A 20,443-nucleotide genomic window follows, 5' to 3' on the forward strand; every position below is an offset into this window, starting at 1 on the left:
TAATTTGTTTGTTGTGCAATTGGAAAGATGTACAATAATGTAAATGCATTTTATATAGAAATATGATAATCGATAATTAGACGAAGAATTAAAATGCATAATGGAAAAATAACTCTAACCTGAACAATGTGTTAAATTTTATTGCTATTTCGACAATCTTTTTAACGTTTATGAAGATTTAATTTATATTTAAATAAGCCTTCCACGATTATAATTTTAATTACGTAAACAAATGTCGGTGATAATTCTTTAATCAAACAAAAAAGTGACAAAAAGAAACAAAAGGAATATGAATTTAATGCAAGACACCACCCAAATGCAGTTGTATTACTAAAAAATGTTTCGAAGTCGGAGCTGGTTTGGAGGAGGGCTTTGGAAGCCCAAAAATCCTCATTCTTTAGAGCATCTTAAGTATGTATATGTATATTTAAATTTGTATTTTGTCTAAATTTTATTCATTGTTATATATAGGTACTTGTATCATGTACTATCAAAAAATCAAACTGTGTCAGAAAATAATAGGGGTTTGTTGGTAGAAACTCTTCGTTCTATAGCTGAAATTTTAATATGGGGAGACCAAAATGATAGCAGTGTATTTGAGTAAGCATTAGTAAAGTAGATGCTATTTAACTTTTTTTCCTTTTCATTTATAATAAATAATAACTATCTATATTCTTTACTAGTTTCTTTTTGGAAAAGAATATGCTTTCATTTTTCCTACGTATAATGAAACAAAAATGTGGAAGCTATGTATGTGTTCAGTTATTACAGACCTTAAATATATTATTTGAAAATATACGTAATGAGACATCTTTATGTAAGTTTATTATCAAGACTATATATTGTAATTTTTATTGATCTCTCTTCTAGCAAAGTTCTAATTCAAATATTTATTTCCAGATTATTTACTTAGTAATAATCATGTAAACAGTATAATAGTGCACAAATTCGACTTTAGCGATGAGGAAGTGATGGCATATTACATCAGCTTTTTAAAGACTTTAAGCTTGAAGTTAAATGCACATACCATTCACTTTTTTTATAATGAGGTAAACGAGGTACACGTGATAATCCTCTGTGTCTATTATTTCACTTTTACTAATCTCATGCTCATTAATTTTAATAGTAGCTGCCTTTAATATATTTTTTTTAAACTTAATTGTACATATAATTTAATCTATTCATGATGAGCTTTTTACTGTGATCATTATTTCATCTTCATTGTCATCATCATTATTTAAATTCTGCACTTAGCACATAAAAGAGGATGTGTTTTAATTTGATTTTTTTATCAGCACACCAATGATTTTCCATTGTATACGGAGGCAATTAAATTTTTTAATCACTCCGAAGGAATGGTTCGTATAGCAGTGCGAACTTTAACTTTAAATGTATATCGAGTAGAAGATGCCTCCATGCTAGCATTTATAAGAGATCGCACTGCTGCACCCTATTTCAGCAATCTTGTATGGTTTATTGGTAATCACATTATAGAGCTTGACACTTGTGTTAGAAATGATGCTGAGTAAGTCATTTTCAAATATAATTTAAATTATCATATTCAGAGGATGTTTCATAATATATGTGTGTTTCAGTCATCAAAGTCAAAACAGATTATCAGATTTAGTAGCGGAACACTTAGATCATTTGCATTATTTAAATGACATTCTTTGTTTAAATATATCTGATTTAAATAAAGTTTTATCAGAACACTTGCTTCATAAATTATTAGTTCCACTATATGTTTACTCGCTTATGAGACACAAAAATCTTCTGTGCCAAAATCAGGTATGTTTCCAATTAATAAGTCTATAATCACTTGATATAGTAGTAATTTATATTTGTGATTAATAGGAAGAAAGAAAACACGTGAGCATTGTTGTAGCCTTATTTTTACTTTCTCAAGTATTTCTAATAGTTTCTCATGGTCCTCTTGTACATACACTAGCAGCAGTAATGCTGCTGTCAGATTTAAAAACAATACAAACAGGTGCAAGTAAAGTACTTGAAATGTATGGTGATATTTCATTGGATAAGCCAATTGCTTTTTCACCACCAAGAGAAAGTTTAGAGAAGTCTTTAGAAAATTTAAGTGAATCCTTGACAGTATCAGATGAACTTTGTGAAGAAGAAAGTAATTTGAAAGAAGGAAAGGATAATGCGGAAAATGGAAGTGAAGATGTTTTGGAAACAAATCATGCTAGTACATCATTTGATACTGCTTCAACAGGAGGTGTATCAGTACTTATAAGTCCACAACAACTAGACATAAATATTCCAGCTGAAGATTTGGAAGAAATCAAACATTTAAATGTTACTGATGAAGAAAAGGAGCAAAGATTAGCATTAGAAACTCCCTTAACACCTCAAACTCAAAAAAATGTAACTGAATTATTATCAAATAAGCCATTCTTAGAAACTATTTTAAATTCCTTATTTTGCACAGAAAACGATTATGCCGCTCTATTCGCGTTGTGTTTACTTTATGCTTTAGCTAATAATCAGGTAAGAAAACTATTTTCAAATTATTGTATCTAATAAAATTCTAAACTATTGTTCTAATAAAATTCATTTTCAAGGGCATAGATCGTAAAACTTTGGATCCAATTTTATGCAATTCACGAAATTCAACTACAAGTTTATATAATGAAATTTTAATAGATAGATTGATTCATATCATAACATTAAGTTGTCAAACAAGTGAGTCATTTTCCAGAATATCTTCTTTAATTTCCAAAATAATAATCTACGTTTTTACGAACAATATTTTTGTCAGATGCTAGAGTGAGACTTGTTACTTTGGAATTGACAATTAAATTGTTAATACAATTAGTAATGTCAGAAGGTCAAAGTATGTTAAAAGATTCACATTTGGCAGCAATTGAAGCAGCCAAAGAACAGAGCACATCGCTATTAAAGAATTTTTATAAGGTGTGTTATATTTGTCTTCTTTTTTTTAAATATTACAAATTGTAAAAAAATTAGTTAATTCTATTTTCAGAGCGAAGACATATTCTTAGATATGTTTGAAGATGAATATAGCGAAATCCAGAAACGACCTTTGAATGTTGAATGGTTAATGATGGACAGTAATATTCTATTACCGCCAACAGGAACTCCAATGACGGGTATCGAATTTACTAAAAGACTACCATGTGGAGATGTAAATATTTTTTGGAGATAAAGTTTTTTATTTGATAATACATATTGTTAACGTAATGCAAATTGTTAAACCTATTAATAAGAAACAAAAATAATGTTTGCACAGGTTGAAAGAGCACGACGCGCCATACGAGTATTCTTTTTAATAAGAGATCTATCACTGACCCTTAATATGGAAGTAGAAACACAGTTGCCACTAACAAATCCGATCAACTGTATACAAGTTGACAATGTTCTTGATTTAAGTAAAAGTCATTTTGTTTTAGCAAATTCTAAATTAAATATTCAGGAATTTATAAATACTAAATCCTGATTATTTTTTTATATAGATAATAGCGATTTAATCGCATGTACAGTTGTGTGGAAAGATGGTCAGAAAATTCGTCGTTTTCTAGTTATCGACATTGTGCAATTAATTCTTGTTGAACCTGATACTAGTAAACTAGGTTGGGGAGTGGCAAAATTGGTAGGGTTTCTGCAAGATATTGAAGTTGCAGGTGACAAAGATGATTCTAGATGTCTACACTTGACAATCTATAAACCTTTAAGCAGTAGTACTGGCAATCGTGTTCCATTGTTATCAACAAAATTCATTTTCGATGATCATATAAGATGTATGGCCGCGAAACAAAGGTAAACTTGTATGATGTAATTAATATCTATTATCAAAACGTGATTCAGTAAATTTGGTTTTAATTAAAGGCTAACAAAAGGAAGAATAAAAGCACGACAGAAGAAAATGAATCAAATTGCAAGACTACTTGACATTCCTACAAGTATACCTCACGCCACAACGCCACCAAATTATGCACTACGTGGTTTTCGACATGAACGTAAAATATATTGCAATACTAAATTAGTTTGACTTAAGTTTGACTTAAATTAGTTAAGACTTAAAAGAATTATAAGAATTAAATAACATTTTAATTTCAGGATTAGTAGGACGTGCTCAGAGACCAAAAGAACATCTGCCGCGTCCAATGTTCACCGTAAATAAAGTTCCTGGATTCGCAGCACAAATGCGTAGAGAAAATGCTGCTAGACCTACCCCCGGTCTTTCGTCGTCGACTCCGAAACGCGGTGATACCGTGTCAAATGAAAAAAGTCACGAAAATGGATTACGATCTCGGGATAATTCACCGAAGATGCCAAGACCACGAAGCGAAGAAATTCCTTTAGAAGATATGCGAATTCGAAAAGCATCCTTAACTTCTAATGGATTGAATATATCACACATATGTCAAGAAAAGAAAGATAGTCAAATTTCTACTTGTTCAGCTAATGGCGAGCCATCAACTGTGATCAGAAAACATTCGGAAGAGACATCGTTCACCTGTCCGCAAGAAGTGAAACCACGTAGAAAGGGTCAAGTGGAGACAATATGATTGCGAAAACAAATTTCTAAAAAAATATAGGTAAACACGAAAATTTTTTCAGAAATATTAGCAAAGAAAAGAGAAAAAATAAGAATGTAAATGCAATATGGAACGAAGATAAAAGATGTTTGATTGATATAATAAAGGATTTTACTATATGTAACATTTTTTTAAATCTCGTGGTTCGTAATATTTTTCCTTTTTTTTTTTTTTTTTTGATTTTCACAAGGAAAAAAATATTTTAAAATTAAACTTATAAAAAAATAAGATCATATACAATATATCCAGCAAAAGGTCAGGTATAGATGAAATTAGTTTTCTTCACTTTTACGCTATGTAACATATAAATATTTTGTACATACATTACATTTAGATACATATACATGAAATGTATGCCTTTGCTATTTAAGTATTATAACCTTTTATCAGATATATATTTAAAAATTATGCAAAGAAAGACATATATTTGATTTGTGTATATATTGTTGAGAATTTCTATAACTTAAAATAAATACCAATAATGATATAACCATTTTTTCCTAATATACTGTAAAATATCATTATTCACTGATAAATTGCAAAGTTTAAATCAGTATTTTTAGAATTATCGATAATAGTTCCAAAAATTTATATTTTTGCCAATTCAATAAACAGCGTAAAAAATTTTATCATCAAATTGAAACAGTCAATGTCAATTTAAGATCAAAATTGGTATACAAAATGATTACCTTAAATGCACTTCTTATTATAAGTTATCTTGTATGCACGTGTAATTTTTTCAATCAAAGGAAATTAGTTCTGCTGTTTCCGGTTTCGCATCTTTTTTCACTTGTGTGGGTTCATTTGATGCGACTGGTAGAGAATTTGGTGGCTGGTACTGTAATTGTTGTCCTTGAGATACCGGGGCCTGGGCCATACCTTGCATTGTCGGTACACTAGCTCCCTGAGGACCTTGCATCGGCGGATTCGATGTTAACATCGTTCCAATCGTAGTTCCAGGAGGTACTTGGATAGTTCCTGTTCCTTGGGATGAAATAGGTGTATTTGAAACATGAGACTGCATCGAGGGTCCTTGGGATGAAATAGGTGTATTTGAAACATGAGACTGCATCGAGGGTCCTTGAGGACCTGACATCGTAGACGGTTGCTGAGGTCCCATTTGTGGTGGCAAACCAACAACTTGTCCAGGGGAGCCATGAGCTCCAGGTCCTATTTGTGCAGGTGAAGGACCCATATGACTCTGAGGTACCTGAGGTATACCCATCTGAGTTGGTGGTCCTGATTGTGTAATTTGTGGAGCACCCTGTTGTGGTGGCAAATGTACCGGTGTAGGCTGTGTTTGCGTTATATGACTTGATGGAGGACCTTGTGGTGGCGGTCCCATCTGATGTCCACCTGCCTGCTGAAGTTGCGGTATGGGATTTGTAATTTGAGACATCTTCAAAAGAAATGTAGAAAATAATTAAATAAAATATATGATTCAAAATGTTTTGAACTATTTAAGGAACTCAATAGAAGTACCAGAAAAAGAAGTATATACGTGTAAATATAATTTGGAGTTGTACTAACCATTCCTGGGCCAGAAACAGAAATTCGGCCCATTCCTTCATGCCCCTGAACAGCATCGGGTGGCTGTTGGTCTTGATTAGCTATCGGCCCCATTACATGAGGTGGCATATTGTAACTTTGCATAGGATATTGTTTCATAGTAGGTTGTCCATATATAAATCCCTGATTTGTTGGTGACATAGGGTTGTAGTTAGTTCCTGGTGTTTCATACTGGACGTGCCGAACAGGTGAACCTTGAGATGGTCCAATAAAACCAGAGACAGCTTGATAGCCACCTAAAATATATTTAAAAAAATAAAAATCATTTTACGATTTTATGCGTTATTTATTTAAACTGACCCATTATATACTGTTGCTTTTGTTGTTCTTGTCTCATTTGCATTTCTCTTTCTTGTTCCTGAATTTTTTGTAAAGCAAGTTGACGTTGGTATTGTAAATATTCTTGTTTTTTCTTCCTCATAATCGCCAATTTTTGAGCCATCAACATTTGTCTTTGCCTCTCAGCTTCTTCCGCTTGTCTTCGTAATTTTTCTCTATGTTCTTCCCGCAAAGCGTCCAAGGCAGCTCTAGCATCTTTCATTTGTGTTAATTTATCTTGAAGACCTTCATAGTATACTCTACTATCGTCTTGTTCTTGAATATATCTCAATAATCTGAAAGAATTCGTTTATTGTATCATAAAATTTTATATCATATTATGTACATAAAAAAATATCTTTTAAAACAAACCTTGAATGCATAGCAGTAATATTTAAGAACAAAGTTTGTACAGAACTATCATTAGCAATTGATCTGCCTCTTGACGAATTGCTTTTCATTCTATTAACAAAAATTTCAACTTGAGATCGTAAGGCATTAACAAATTCTTCCATTTGAGTATCAACTTCTCCATTTTGTTGTTTAACAATTATAACTTTTTGTGGCATTGGACTGCTTATATTAGGAGCAGAAGGACTGGTAACATCTGCTCTAGAACTATGTTCTTCTAATGCACTTTGTCTTAGTTCCCAACGTTTGCGATTCAAGTACTTTGCAAGCTCAGGATCAACCTCCGTCTCTTCTTGCTGAAAAATTAAAATCATAGTACTTTTCTATTAAAGTTTTGTACTATTTAAAACTAACAGGTGATGGTGGTGGAGAAGATGCTCTCGCAACGCGTGTGCTGGGTGGGTTTACTTTTGTTGTACGACTTCCCCGTTTTTTTTCTTTTTCTTGATGTTCTGCTTCACTTTGACTTAAGGCTATGGCAAGATTAAGTTCTTCTTCTTCTTGTAGTTCTGCTGCTGTTTTCCTGGGAGGTACCTATTAATATGGGATATTGTATGTTACGATATATGTATACTTTCTAATTTCTAACTTTTTTATATAGTTATATACTTGTTGTTGTTGAGCTAAAGAGCTGTTGAGATATTCAGCAGGTAAATCTCCCTCTTTAATTTGAGCAGTAGATGGTCTGTGGAAATAAATGAATGAATTAAAAATATAGATAAAATAATAAAAGTGTAACATAAAAACAAATTTAATACATACTTATTAACTTTTTCATAGCATGCTTCGCACACTCTAACTTCCTTTTCAATTCCAAATTTAGGCAGTGTGGATACTTTACTCGAACATTGACTACAAAATACTTGACCACATGCTCTGCAATGATGTTTTCTTTGTACCATACTAAATGATACCCGACAACGATGACACACATCTCCATCTGCCCATGCTGGGGCAGTGTCAGCAATAAACATAGCATCACTTTCTTTTAAAGTAGGAAACTTATATCCTTCAGCTTTCATAATATTAAGTGTATCCTAATATGCACATGTTCTATTAATATTAATATTTTATATTATTTAAAATAAAGCATAGTTAAAACACATTTATTAAACATACTTGTACTGCTCTATATTTAGGACTATTTCGAAAGGCATGTGCCCAGGCTTGAATCAATTCTAAAGCTTTAAGTTTAACATTATCATAAGTTGTTGTCTTCACTAATTCTTTAAGTTGTTCCATGAATTGCTTAGTACCAATTTCATCATGTATAAGCGTACCACAATTTTTGACACAAGATTCTAGAACCTATACAAGAAATAATATTTTTAGAGTGCAACTGATAATTCCAAGAATAAGATATTTACTCAAACAGTTAGTCTTATTTTCCCTCACCAATAGAGCATATAAAGCTACATGTGGATTTATATTTGTTGTTCTCTTTTTGATGGCTGCAAGTACTGCTTTAGGTCTGTACACATAAAAAAATTAAAACTTGATTTCATTATTAACCTATACTTAAATGGCACAATGCTATTTCTGTCATTATGATACAATATGGAATAATAAATAAGAAAAAGTTAAAACAGTTTTTACTTTTACAAAATATGAAAAATATGTGAAAAATAACTGCATATACACAGTAAATTAAGAATGTCATTGTTTCATTACGGTTAAGAAATAGTAAGGTTAACTTCGGACTAAATAATAATATTTGCTTACTGCACATCTCCTTGACGTATTAAATCACATATTTGAAGTACTGCTACCCAGTCAGGTTCAAGTTGATAAGGATTCGTTGCTTTATCTATAAAAAAATTCAAAATATAATTCGACAGTCGGACATCTTGTTCATCTGATATAAGCGACAAAAACGTACCTAATAATTTGTCAAAATTAAGCGAACTGCGAAACATTTTGCTCTATTAAGAGTGATTTTTATTTGCAATTTTTCTTAGATGCTTAGATCTTCCTGAATACTTTTGTATAGATAACAATTAACTCAATTTAACAACCACCTACTCATCCACGGCTCTGCTGTTCGACTGGCTGTAATATAGTAAAGTATGAGTATATGACTTATATGAGTCACAGTCACGTCATACGTACGCACACACAAAGTAAATTACAATCGGCCAGTGCAATCGAATGGTGCGAGACAATCGACTTAACTTTTTAAATGATTTATTTTTCAGCAGTGTTCTAAAAAATCAAATATAGCTATAAGTTATTTTTAACTGAGTTTTAACCTTCTTTCACAATCAGGAAATATGATGGGATAGATATGAGAGATCTGTAGAATTTTGCACTTCTTTATTTTATGTGAAAATTCATTATTTATTATTCATCATTATTATTCATTAATAACAATTTTCAGAAGAATCTAACACAAACACACACAATACTTGTACTCATTCAATGACTACATTAGGGATATTTTACATCTAAATAAACGTGTTAAACGCAATGCTCCTTTTTTTACAAAGAGTACTTTAACGATACTCGATATCTCATCGCAATTGAAAGAAGAAATTAATCGCAATGATTGATGTTTCATATAAAGGAAGCAGTGATTTGAATAATTAACACGTAAATATATACAAAATTATCTTCTCAAGCTTATTGTTTTTTGTACTGTATTCAGAACATGGTTCTGAGACTGTAAATACACTTTCTCAGTGAAAAGTTTGAGCACTACTAAATCGTCGGATAAATTTATTAAACGCCAAACATTCTATATTTTATATTTCACCGTACTCAAAATTTTAATCTCTAATTATTATATTAACCTTTGGATATTAATTTTATTATTGTTAATTTTGATTTATTACGGTTACATTAACGTAAAATAGTATAAATCGCGGCACGTAGTCGCAAGAAAATGTTCGACTCTATAAATAAATATTATAAATTACTGAATACAGTCGAATATTGCATATAAATCCCTCAACCAAAAACCCCAACACTCGCGAAGGTTTTCCAATGATTTTACGATCTCGCTGCGGAAAATCATAGGAAAATACCCATTATATTCTCGAACAATAGTTAAGAATTACTTTTTGCACATGAATCGATATACATTAATTACGACAAGATGACTGTTGAAGATCTGAATGTTTCTTTATGAGATCTTCCGCAGCCATGTTGCAAAGGTAATTTACTCATATTCTAATAAGTAAAAGTTACGATCTTTAAATAGATCTAATAGAAAATACGAGCAGAAATTGTCCTGAGAGTTTACGCTGACCATTCGAACCACTAATAGCTTTTTATGAAAATTTAGACAAACAGACTTCGGGCAGACAGATTAGACTCTTCTATTGGAATCTCCCATCTCGCCTCCCAATTCTCCTTATCTTTCTGCCCAAACATCGTGCACAATGGTAATCGTGTTGCACGCTCGCATCTCCTCGAAACTGACCAGTATAAGAAGTTCTCTGGACATTTATACAAATAACCTTGAAGATTGTCCCTGGAATCCTGCTTGCAATTATAGAACGCGCTACTGCAGCCTTGTTTGTAAGGATAGTGTCCCGCTCCTGGACATAGTACCGCGCTCGATGCTTTGATCTGAAATCAAATAGACATTTAAAAAAAAAAATGCTCAGATATGCTTTAAAAAAGGTGCAAGTAAAAATCTAAAATCAAATACTTACAGGAGACATAGAACTCTCCTTTAATGTATTGTAAACTCGTGCAGAAGCTTTGGTACCTTTGCAATGTTGGTCGGTTTTGTCATCAGGCAAACACTGTAACTTTTGATCGTCGAAGATCAATCCCTCTGGGCAACTCAATACCAGTACTTTGATGTCCACATCGTTTGTGATAGTACATTGATAAAATAGGTTGCAATATTTCGGATGTCTTCGGAAACCAGTTGGACAAACTAGTGCTATCTGCTCATCGGTTAAATTTCCAATTGGACAGGGTGTTGAGATAGAAGCATCCGTAGTTGATCCCGTGGTGAATCCTGTCGTTGAAGTTGCTATTTCGGTAGTCTGTTTTGAGCTGGATATTGTACTACTATCAGTACTTCCTCCAGTCGTTGATTCTGCATACGTTTCAGATGTTGATTCGGTAGTAGCTTCCGATGAAGATGATTGTGTCGCAGAAGTAGGCATCATGCAATTTCTTGGAGGATACACGGACTCAGGATAATTACATGTATCGACGCTAGGATCCCATATCGTTCCAGGTGCGCAGTCGAAATGATATACATTGAAGCCGTTTCCATTGTCAACGCAACGATAGAATTTGTCACACCGAGTTGGGTCCGGATAGAAACCTGGCCTATCACAAACTATGGTGTTATTAGGATTCTCTGTAGTTGCCTCGGTAGTAGTTTCCGTACTGGAATCAGACGTGGGCTGAGTAGATGCTACAGTCGCAGTCACTGTAGAACCTTCAGAAGTAGATTCTGTACTTGATTCAGATGCAGCTGTGCTAGTTCCCGCCGGTGCAGTAGATGAAGTAGTGGAATCGGTTATTGTTGCAGTAGATCCAGTGCTTGCACTACTTGATGAACCTGATGGAGGCATCGTACAATTTCTTGGAGGATACACGGATTCAGGATAATTGCATGTGTCGACGCTAGGATCCCATATCGTTCCAGGTGCGCAGTCGAAATGATATACATTGAAGCCGTTTCCATTGTCAACGCAACGATAGAATTTGTCACACCGAGTTGGGTCCGGATAGAAACCTGGCCTATCACAAACTATGGTGTTATTAGGCTTCTCCGTAGTTGCCTCGGACGTAGTTTCCGTACTGGATTCAGACGTAGGATGAGTAGATGCTATAGACGCAGTCACTGTAGTACCTTCAGAAGTAGGGTCTGTACTCGATTCAGATGCAGCTGTGCTAGATGCCGTCGGTTTTGCAGATGCTGCTGTGGTAGAAGCCGTCGGTGTTGCAGATGCAGTTGTGCTGGATGCCGTCGGTGTTGCAGATGCAGTAGTCAATTCTGTTATTGTTGCAGTAGATCCAGTGCTTGGACTACTTGATGAACCTGATGGAGGCATCGTGCAATTTCTTGGAGGATACACGGACTCGGGATGATTGCACGTGTCGATGCTAGGATCCCATATGGTTCCAGGTGCGCAGTCGAAATGATATACATTGAAGCCGTTTCCATTGTCAACGCAACGATAGAATTTGTCACACCGAGTTGGGTCCGGATAGAAACCTGGCCTATCACAAACTATGGTGTTATTAGGATTCTCTGTAGTTGCCTCGGTAGTAGTTTCCGTACTGGAATCAGACGTGGGCTGAGTAGATGCTACAGTCGCAGTCACTGTAGAACCTTCAGAAGTAGATTCTGTACTTGATTCAGATGCAGCTGTGCTAGTTCCCGCCGGTGCAGTAGATGAAGTAGTGGAATCGGTTATTGTTGCAGTAGATCCAGTGCTTGCACTACTTGATGAACCTGATGGAGGCATCGTACAATTTCTTGGAGGATACACGGATTCAGGATAATTGCATGTGTCGACGCTAGAATCCCATATCGTTCCAGGTGCGCAGTCGAAATGATATACATTGAAGCCGTTTCCATTGTCAACGCAACGATAGAATTTGTCACACCGAGTTGGGTCCGGATAGAAACCTGGCCTATCACAAACTATGGTGTTATTAGGATTCTCTGTAGTTGCCTCGGTAGTAGTTTCCGTACTGGAATCAGACGTGGGCTGAGTAGATGCTACAGTCGCAGTCACTGTAGAACCTTCAGAAGTAGATTCTGTACTTGATTCAGATGCAGCTGTGCTAGTTCCCGCCGGTGCAGTAGATGAAGTAGTGGAATCGGTTATTGTTGCAGTAGATCCAGTGCTTGCACTACTTGATGAACCTGATGGAGGCATCGTACAATTTCTTGGAGGATACACGGATTCAGGATAATTGCATGTGTCGACGCTAGAATCCCATATCGTTCCAGGTGCGCAGTCGAAATGATATACATTGAAGCCGTTTCCATTGTCAACGCAACGATAGAATTTGTCACACCGAGTTGGGTCCGGATAGAAACCTGGCCTATCACAAACTATGGTGTTATTAGGATTCTCCGTAGTTGCCTCGGAAGTAGTTTCCGTACTGGATTCAGACGTGGGCTGAGTAGATGCTACAGTCGCAGTCACTGTAGAACCTTCAGAAGTAGATTCTGTACTTGATTCAGATGCAGCTGCGCTAGTTCCCGACGGTGCAGTAGATGAAATAGTCGAATCGGTTATTGTTGGCTGAGTAGATGCTCTAGTCGTAGTTTCTATAGTACCTTCAGAAGTAGATTCCGTACTTGATTCAGATGCAGCTGTGCTACTTTCCGTCGGCGCTGTAGATGAAGTAGTCGAATCGGTTATTGTTGGCTGATTGGATGCTCTAGTCGTAGTTTCTGTAGTACCTTCAGAAGTAGATTCCGTACTTGATTCAGATGCAGCTGTGCTACTTTCCGTCGGCGCTGTAGATGAAGTAGTCAAATCGGTTATTGTTGGCTGAGAATATGCTTTAGTCGTAGTTTCTGTAGAACCTTCAGTAGTAGATTCTGTACCCGATTCAGATGCAGCTGTGCTAGATGCCGTCGGTGCTGCAGATGCAGCTGTGCTAGATGCCGTCGGTGTTGCAGATGCAGTAGTCGATTCTGTTATTGTTGCAGTAGATCCAGTGCTTGGACTACTTGATGAACCTGATGGAGGCATCGTGCAATTTCTTGGAGGATACACGGACTCGGGATGATTGCACGTGTCGATGCTAGGATCCCATATGGTTCCAGGTGCGCAGTCGAAATGATATACATTGAAGCCGTTTCCATTGTCAACGCAACGGTAGAATTTGTCACACCGAGTTGGGTCCGGATAGAAACCTGGCCTATCACAAACTATGGTGTTATTAGGATTCTCTGTAGTTGCCTCGGTAGTAGTTTCCGTACTGGAATCAGACGTGGGCTGAGTAGATGCTTCAGTCGCAGTCACTGTAGAACCTTCAGAAGTAGATTCTGTACTTGATTCAGATGCAGCTGTGCTAGTTCCCGCCGGTGCAGTAGATGAAGTAGTGGAATCGGTTATTGTTGCAGTAGATCCAGTGCTTGCACTACTTGATGAACCTGATGGAGGCATCGTACAATTTCTTGGAGGATACACGGATTCAGGATAATTGCATGTGTCGACGCTAGGATCCCATATCGTTCCAGGTGCGCAGTCGAAATGATATACATTGAAGCCGTTTCCATTGTCAACGCAACGATAGAATTTGTCACACCGAGTTGGGTCCGGATAGAAACCTGGCCTATCACAAACTATGGTGTTATTAGGAATCTCTGTAGTTGCCTCGGTAGTAGTTTCCGTACTGGATTCAGACGTGGGCTGAGTAGATGCAACAGTCGCAGTCACTGTAGAACCTTCAGAAGTAGATTCTGTACTTGATTCAGATGCAGCTGTGCTAGTTCCCGCCGGTGCGGTAGATGAAGTAGTGGAATCGGTTATTGTTGCAGTAGATCCAGTGCTTGCACTACTTGATGAACCTGATGGAGGCATCGTACAATTTCTTGGAGGATACACGGATTCAGGATAATTGCATGTGTCGACGCTAGGATCCCATATCGTTCCAGGTGCGCAGTCGAAATGATATACATTGAAGCCGTTTCCATTGTCAACGCAACGATAGAATTTGTCACACCGAGTTGGGTCCGGATAGAAACCTGGCCTATCACAAACTATGGTGTTATTAGGATTCTCCGTAGTTGCCTCGGAAGTAGTTTCCGTACTGGATTCAGACGTGGGCTGAGTAGATGCTACAGTCGCAGTCACTGTAGAACCTTCAGAAGTAGATTCCGTACTTGATTCAGATGCAGCTGTGCTACTTTCCGTCGGCGCTGTAGATGAAGTAGTCAAATCGGTTATTGTTGGCTGAGAATATGCTTTAGTCGTAGTTTCTGTAGAACCTTCAGTAGTAGATTCTGTACCCGATTCAGATGCAGCTGTGCTAGATGCCGTCGGTGTTGCAGATGCAGTAGTCGATTCTGTTATTGTTGCAGTAGATCCAGTGCTTGGACTACTTGATGAACCTGATGGAGGCATCGTGCAATTTCTTGGAGGATACACGGACTCGGGATGATTGCACGTGTCGATGCTAGGATCCCATATGGTTCCAGGTGCGCAGTCGAAATGATATACATTGAAGCCGTTTCCATTGTCAACGCAACGATAGAATTTGTCACATCGTGTTGGGTCCGGATAGAAACCTGGCCTATCACAAACTATGGCATTATTAGGCTTCTTCGTAGTTGCCTCGGAAGTAGTTTCCGTACTGGATTCAGACGTGGGCTGAGTAGATGCTATAGACGCAGTGATTGTAGCACCTTGAGAGGTAGGTTCTGTACTCGATTCAGATGCAGCTGTGCTAGATGCCGTCGGTTTTGCAGATGCTGCTGTGCTAGAAGCCGTCGGCGTTGCAGATGCAGTTGTGCTGGATGCCGTCGGTGTTGCAGATGCAGTAGTCAATTCTGTTATTGTTGCAGTAGATCCAGTGCTTGCACTACTTGATGAACCTGATGGAGGCATCGTGCAATTTCTTGGAGGATACACGGACTCGGGATGATTGCACGTGTCGATGCTAGGATCCCATATGGTTCCAGGTGCGCAGTCGAAATGATATACATTGAAGCCGTTTCCATTGTCAACGCAACGATAGAATTTGTCACATCGTGTTGGGTCCGGATAGAAACCTGGCCTATCACAAACTATGGCATTATTAGGCTTCTTCGTAGTTGCCTCGGAAGTAGTTTCCGTACTGGATTCAGACGTGGGCTGAGTAGATGCTATAGTCGCAGTCACTGTAGAACCTTCAGAAGTAGATTCTGTACTTGATTCAGATGCAGCTGTGCTACTTTCCGTCGGCGCTGTAGATGAAGTAGGCGAATCGGTTATTGTTGGCTGAGTAGATGCACTAGTCGTAGTTTCTGTAATACCTTCAGAAGTAGATTCTGTACTTGATTCAGATGCAGCTGTGCTACTTTCCGTCGGCGCTGTAGATGAAGTAGTCGAATCGGTTATTGTTGGCTGATTGGATGCTCTAGTCGTAGTTTCTGTAATACCTTCAGAAGTAGATTCTGTGCTTGATTCAGATGCAGCTGTGTTAGTTCCCGCCGGTACAGTAGATGAAGTAGTGGAATCGGTTATTGTTGCAGTAGATCCAGTGCTTGCACTACTTGATGAACCTGATGGAGGCATCGTACAATTTCTTGGAGGATACACAGATTCAGGATAATTGCATGTATCGACACTAGGATCCCATATCGTTCCAGGTGCGCAGTCGAAATGATATACATTGAAGCCGTTTCCATTGTCAACGCAACGATAGAATTTGTCACACCGAGTTGGGTCCGGATAGAAACCTGGCCTATCACAAATTATGGTGTTATTAGGATTCTCCGTAGTTGCCTCGGAAGTAGGTTCCGTACTGGATTCAGACGTGGGCTGAGTAGATGCTACAGTCGCAGTCACTGTAGAACCTTCAGAAGTAGATTCTGTACTTGATTCAGATGCAGCTGTGCTACTTTCCGTCGGCGCTGTAGATGAAGTAGTCAAATCGGTTATTGTTGGCTGAGAAGATGCTTTAGTCGTAGTTTCTGTAGAACCTTCAGTAGTAGATTCTGTACTCGATTCAGATGCAGCTGTGCTAGATGCCGTCGGTGCTGCAGATGCAGCTGTGCTAGATGCCGTCGGTGTTGCAGATGCAGTATTCGATTCTGTTATTGTTGCAGTAGATCCAGTGCTTGGACTACTTGATGAACCTGATGGAGGCATCGTGCAATTTCTTGGAGGATACACGGACTCGGGATGATTGCACGTGTCGATGCTAGGATCCCATATGGTTCCAGGTGCGCAGTCGAAATGATATACATTGAAGCCGTTTCCATTGTCAACGCAACGATAGAATTTGTCACATCGTTTTGGGTCCGGATAGAAACCTGGCCTATCACAAACTATGGCATTATTAGGCTTCTCCGTAGTTGCCTCGGACGTAGTTTCCGTACTGGATTCAGACGTAGGATGAGTAGATGCTATAGACGCAGTCACTGTAGTACCTTCAGAAGTAGGGTCTGTACTCGATTCAGATGCAGCTGTGCTAGATGCCGTCGGTTTTGCAGATGCTGCTGTGGTAGAAGCCGTCGGTGTTGCAGATGCAGTTGTGCTGGATGCCGTCGGTGTTGCAGATGCAGCTGTGCTGGATGCCGTCGGTGTTGCAGATGCAGCTGCGCTGGATGCCGTCGGTGCTGCAGATGCAGCTGTGCTAGATGCCGTCGGTGTTGCAGATGCAGCTGTGCTAGATGCCGTCGGTGTTGCCGATGCAGCTGTGCTAGATGCCGTCGGTGCTGCAGATGCAGCTGTGCTAGATGCCGTCGGTGTTGCAGATGCAGCTGTGCTAGATGCCGTCGGTGCTGCAGATGCAGCTGTGCTAGATGCCGTCGGTGTTGCAGATGCAGTATTCGATTCTGTTATTGTTGCAGTAGATCCAGTGCTTGGACTACTTGATGAACCTGATGGAGGCATCGTGCAATTTCTTGGAGGATACACGGACTCGGGATGATTGCACGTGTCGATGCTAGGATCCCATATGGTTCCAGGTGCGCAGTCGAAATGATATACATTGAAGCCGTTTCCATTGTCAACGCAACGATAGAATTTGTCACATCGTTTTGGGTCCGGATAGAAACCTGGCCTATCACAAACTATGGCATTATTAGGCTTCTCCGTAGTTGCCTCGGACGTAGTTTCCGTACTGGATTCAGACGTAGGATGAGTAGATGCTATAGACGCAGTCACTGTAGTACCTTCAGAAGTAGGGTCTGTACTCGATTCAGATGCAGCTGTGCTAGATGCCGTCGGTTTTGCAGATGCTGCTGTGGTAGAAGCCGTCGGTGTTGCAGATGCAGTTGTGCTGGATGCCGTCGGTGTTGCAGATGCAGCTGTGCTGGATGCCGTCGGTGTTGCAGATGCAGCTGCGCTGGATGCCGTCGGTGCTGCAGATGCAGCTGTGCTAGATGCCGTCGGTGTTGCAGATGCAGCTGTGCTAGATGCCGTCGGTGTTGCCGATGCAGCTGTGCTAGATGCCGTCGGTGCTGCAGATGCAGCTGTGCTAGATGCCGTCGGTGTTGCAGATGCAGCTGTGCTAGATGCTGTCGGTGTTGCAGATGCGGTAGTCGATTCTGTTATTGTTGCAGTAGATCCAGTGCTCGCACTACTTGATGAACCTGACGGAGGCACCGTGCAATTTCTTGGAGGATATACGGACTCGGGATGATTGCATTTGTCGATGCTAGGATCCCATATGGTTCCAGGTGCACAGTCGAAATAGTACACGTTGAACCTGTCTCCAATGTCAACGCAACGATAGAATTTGTCACACTGTATTGGGTCCGGATAGAGACCTGGCTTATCACAAACTGTGGCATCATTAGGCTTCTTTGTAGTATAATCTGGTTTGCTGTAATCAGCTGTGCTAGTGACTTCATTAGAAGATGAATCAGGTTCTGTAGTGTCTGGCGAGCTAGCCGAAGTAGATCCCCCTTTACAAGCGGGAACGAGATAATCGTGATTACAACTCTGAATAGCTGAATCCCAAGCAGTTCCTGTGCCGCACTGGAACTCGTATTTGATGAACGTGGAACCACTGCCGACACAGCGATAGAATTTTCGACAGTCTCTGGGGTCTGGGAAGAATCCATCATGTGTACAAATGTCTGGCGTATTTGTAGACCCAGGAGTTCCTGCCAAAATATATAAGTAATCAGTAACTTATCATCGTTTATGTTTATACATATGAAACCAGATTACTTTAAAAATACCTGAAGTAGAGCCAGAAGTGTTAGGAGTATCTGTTTCAGCGGGTGCATCAGCAGTGCCGGAAGTACCAGGATTCCCAGGGTTAGTATTTGAAGGTTCAATAGTTATACCAGATGTATCTGTAGATTCAGATGAACTAGCGGTGCTAGGATTACTGGGAGATACTAATTCACACGGAATGCGAAGCGTAGCAGGCGTGTTAGTAGAGCCAGGTGTAGCAGGCGTTTCAGTTTCATTAGAACTGCCAAAGAAGCCTGGAGTATCAGGCTCACTAGGAACACCATGTGTGCCGGGAGTTTCAAATTCACTACTGCGTGTCGTTTGTGTTTTCCGAGATACGGGAATACCGAATGTGAGTAGAGTAACGTATTTGCTGGGACTAGCAGGTTCACTAGGTGTGGCAGATGCGCCGGGAGCTCTGGGATCGATAGACATACCAGGTGTACGAGAAGCTCCAATTTCACTATTGGGAGTCATTGGTCTTTCAGGAGTTTCGGGAATATCTAGTGTCCTGGAAGTTGCAGGTATAATGGGCATTCCGGATGTGGGAGGAGGTGCAGTTTCACTACTGGGTGCCGTTGATGTGTTAGTAGTTTTGAGATGACTTGGCATCTTCGCAGTTGAAGGACTACTGTGCATGCTGAGTGTAAGAGGAGGTACAGTTTCACCACTGGGTGTCGCTGGTGTTTCAGGAGTTTTGAGATAACTTGACGTCCTGGGAGTTGGAGGTTTACTGGCCATACCGAGTGTACAAGGAGATCCAGTTTCACTATTAGGTGTCGCTGGAGTTTCAGGAGTTTTGAGATAACTTGGCGTCCTGGGAGTTGAAGGTTTACTGGCCATACCGGGTATCGTAGAAGGTCATGTTTCACCACTGCGTGTCGCTGGTGTTTCAGGAGTTTTGAGACGACTTCGCGTCCTGGGAGTTGGAGATTTACTGGCCACAGCGCGTGTACGAGGACGTCCAGTTTCACTATTGGATGTCGATGGTGTGTCAGTAGTTTTGAGATGACTTGGCGTCCTGGGAGTTGGAGGTTTACTGGCCATAGCGGGTGTAGGAGGAGGCAAGGTTTTACTACTGCGTGTCGTTGGTTTTTCAGTAGTTTTCAGATGACTTGGCGTCCTGGAAGTTGGAGATTTACTGGCCACAGCGCGTGTACGAGGACGTCCAGTTTCACTATTGGATGTCGATGGTGTGTCAGTAGTTTTCAGATGACTTGGCGTCCTGGGAGTTGGAGATTTACTGGCCACAGCGCGTGTACGAGGACGTCCAGTTTCACTATTGGATGTCGATGGTGTGTCAGTAGTTTTCAGATGACATGGCGTCCTAGGAGTTGGAGGTGTACTGGCCATACCGCGTGGACGAGGAGATTCAGTTTCATAACTAGATGTCGTTGGTGTGTTAGTAGTTTTGAGACGACTTGACGTCCTGGGAGTTGAAGGTTTACTGGCCATAGCGGGTGTAGGAGGAGGCAAGGTTTTACTACTGCGTGTCGTTGGTTTTTCATTAGTTTTCAGATGACTTGGCGTCTTAGGAGTTGGAGGTTTACTGGCCATAGCGGGTGTAGGAGGAGGCATAGTTCTACTACTGCGTGTTGTTGGTTTTTCATTAGTTTTCAGATGACTTGGCGTCTTAGGAGTTGGAGGTTTACTGGCCATAGCGGGTGTAGGAGGAGGCAAAGTTTTACTACTGCATGTCGTTGGTTTTTCAGTAGTTTTGAGATGACTTGGCGTCCTGGG

General features: G+C 39.3%; 3 protein-coding genes across 8 annotated transcripts in view; 1 reads left to right on the forward strand and 2 right to left on the reverse strand.

Moving 5' to 3' along the window:
- The first annotated feature begins 77 nt into the window (after positions 1–77).
- On the forward strand, positions 78–4,696 carry LOC132913151 (protein CLEC16A homolog). 2 transcript variants are annotated; one of them, XM_060971165.1, is made up of 14 exons: positions 78–411; positions 472–600; positions 684–817; positions 901–1,058; positions 1,296–1,525; positions 1,596–1,788; positions 1,855–2,505; positions 2,580–2,700; positions 2,777–2,931; positions 3,002–3,163; positions 3,269–3,407; positions 3,492–3,795; positions 3,865–3,995; positions 4,096–4,696. In XM_060971165.1, the coding sequence occupies exons 1-14, from the start codon at positions 338–340 to the stop codon at positions 4,545–4,547; spliced, it is 3,033 nt and encodes a 1,010-aa protein (XP_060827148.1). In that variant the 5' UTR covers positions 78–337; the 3' UTR covers positions 4,548–4,696. The 2 variants fall into 2 exon arrangements, with proteins under 2 accessions (XP_060827148.1, XP_060827149.1); XM_060971166.1 differs by having other exon boundaries at positions 901–1,049.
- Positions 4,697–5,316: 620 nt separating this feature from the next.
- On the reverse strand, positions 5,317–9,028 carry LOC132913154 (hepatocyte growth factor-regulated tyrosine kinase substrate). 4 transcript variants are annotated; one of them, XM_060971176.1, is made up of 12 exons: positions 8,755–9,028; positions 8,598–8,682; positions 8,271–8,346; positions 7,995–8,183; positions 7,638–7,912; positions 7,485–7,560; positions 7,230–7,409; positions 6,837–7,171; positions 6,447–6,760; positions 6,108–6,382; positions 5,625–5,937; positions 5,317–5,576 (listed from the first exon to the last, which is right to left on the reverse strand). In XM_060971176.1, exons 1-12 carry the CDS (start codon positions 8,789–8,791, stop codon positions 5,317–5,319), a joined length of 2,415 nt encoding a protein of 804 aa, XP_060827159.1. In that variant the 5' UTR covers positions 8,792–9,028. The 4 variants fall into 4 exon arrangements, with proteins under 4 accessions (XP_060827159.1, XP_060827158.1, XP_060827157.1 ...); XM_060971175.1 differs by having other exon boundaries at positions 5,625–5,940; positions 8,755–9,027; XM_060971174.1 differs by having other exon boundaries at positions 5,625–5,976; positions 8,755–9,027.
- Positions 9,029–9,171: 143 nt separating this feature from the next.
- Positions 9,172–20,443, reverse strand: part of LOC132913148 (mucin-19-like) — a 33,652-nt gene continuing 22,380 nt past the window's right edge. For both annotated transcript variants that reach the window (XM_060971148.1, XM_060971147.1), the window contains 3 exons: positions 18,706–18,822; positions 10,532–18,627; positions 9,172–10,445 (listed from right to left, as the gene is read on the reverse strand). In XM_060971148.1, coding sequence (XP_060827131.1) covers positions 10,155–10,445; positions 10,532–18,627; positions 18,706–18,822 — 8,504 coding nt within the window. In that variant the 3' untranslated portion in view covers positions 9,172–10,154. The remainder of the gene's footprint in view (positions 10,446–10,531; positions 18,628–18,705; positions 18,823–20,443) is intronic.

This window comes from Bombus pascuorum, chromosome 13, assembly GCF_905332965.1.
Source record: "Bombus pascuorum chromosome 13, iyBomPasc1.1, whole genome shotgun sequence".
Classification (NCBI taxonomy): Eukaryota; Metazoa; Arthropoda; class Insecta; order Hymenoptera; family Apidae; genus Bombus; species Bombus pascuorum.

What these genes read in the sequence shown, in the direction of transcription:
- LOC132913151 (XM_060971165.1), top strand. Translation starts at nt 338, where the DNA reads ATGTTTCGAAGTCGGAGCTGGTTTGGAGGAGGGCTTTGGAAGCCCAAA. An exon ending in CATTCTTTAGAGCATCTTAA is followed by an intron (nt 412 to 471) that starts GTATGTATATGT and finishes TGTTATATATAG; the next exon opens with GTACTTGTATCATGTACTAT. An exon ending in TGTGTTAGAAATGATGCTGA is followed by an intron (nt 1,526 to 1,595) that starts GTAAGTCATTTT and finishes TGTGTGTTTCAG; the next exon opens with TCATCAAAGTCAAAACAGAT.
- LOC132913154 (XM_060971173.1), bottom strand. Translation starts at nt 8,791, where the DNA reads ATGTTTCGCAGTTCGCTTAATTTTGACAAATTATTAG. An exon ending in TAATTTTGACAAATTATTAG is followed by an intron (nt 8,683 to 8,754) that starts GTACGTTTTTGT and finishes ATTTTTTTATAG; the next exon opens with ATAAAGCAACGAATCCTTAT. An exon ending in ATACGTCAAGGAGATGTGCA is followed by an intron (nt 8,347 to 8,597) that starts GTAAGCAAATAT and finishes TTATGTGTACAG; the next exon opens with ACCTAAAGCAGTACTTGCAG.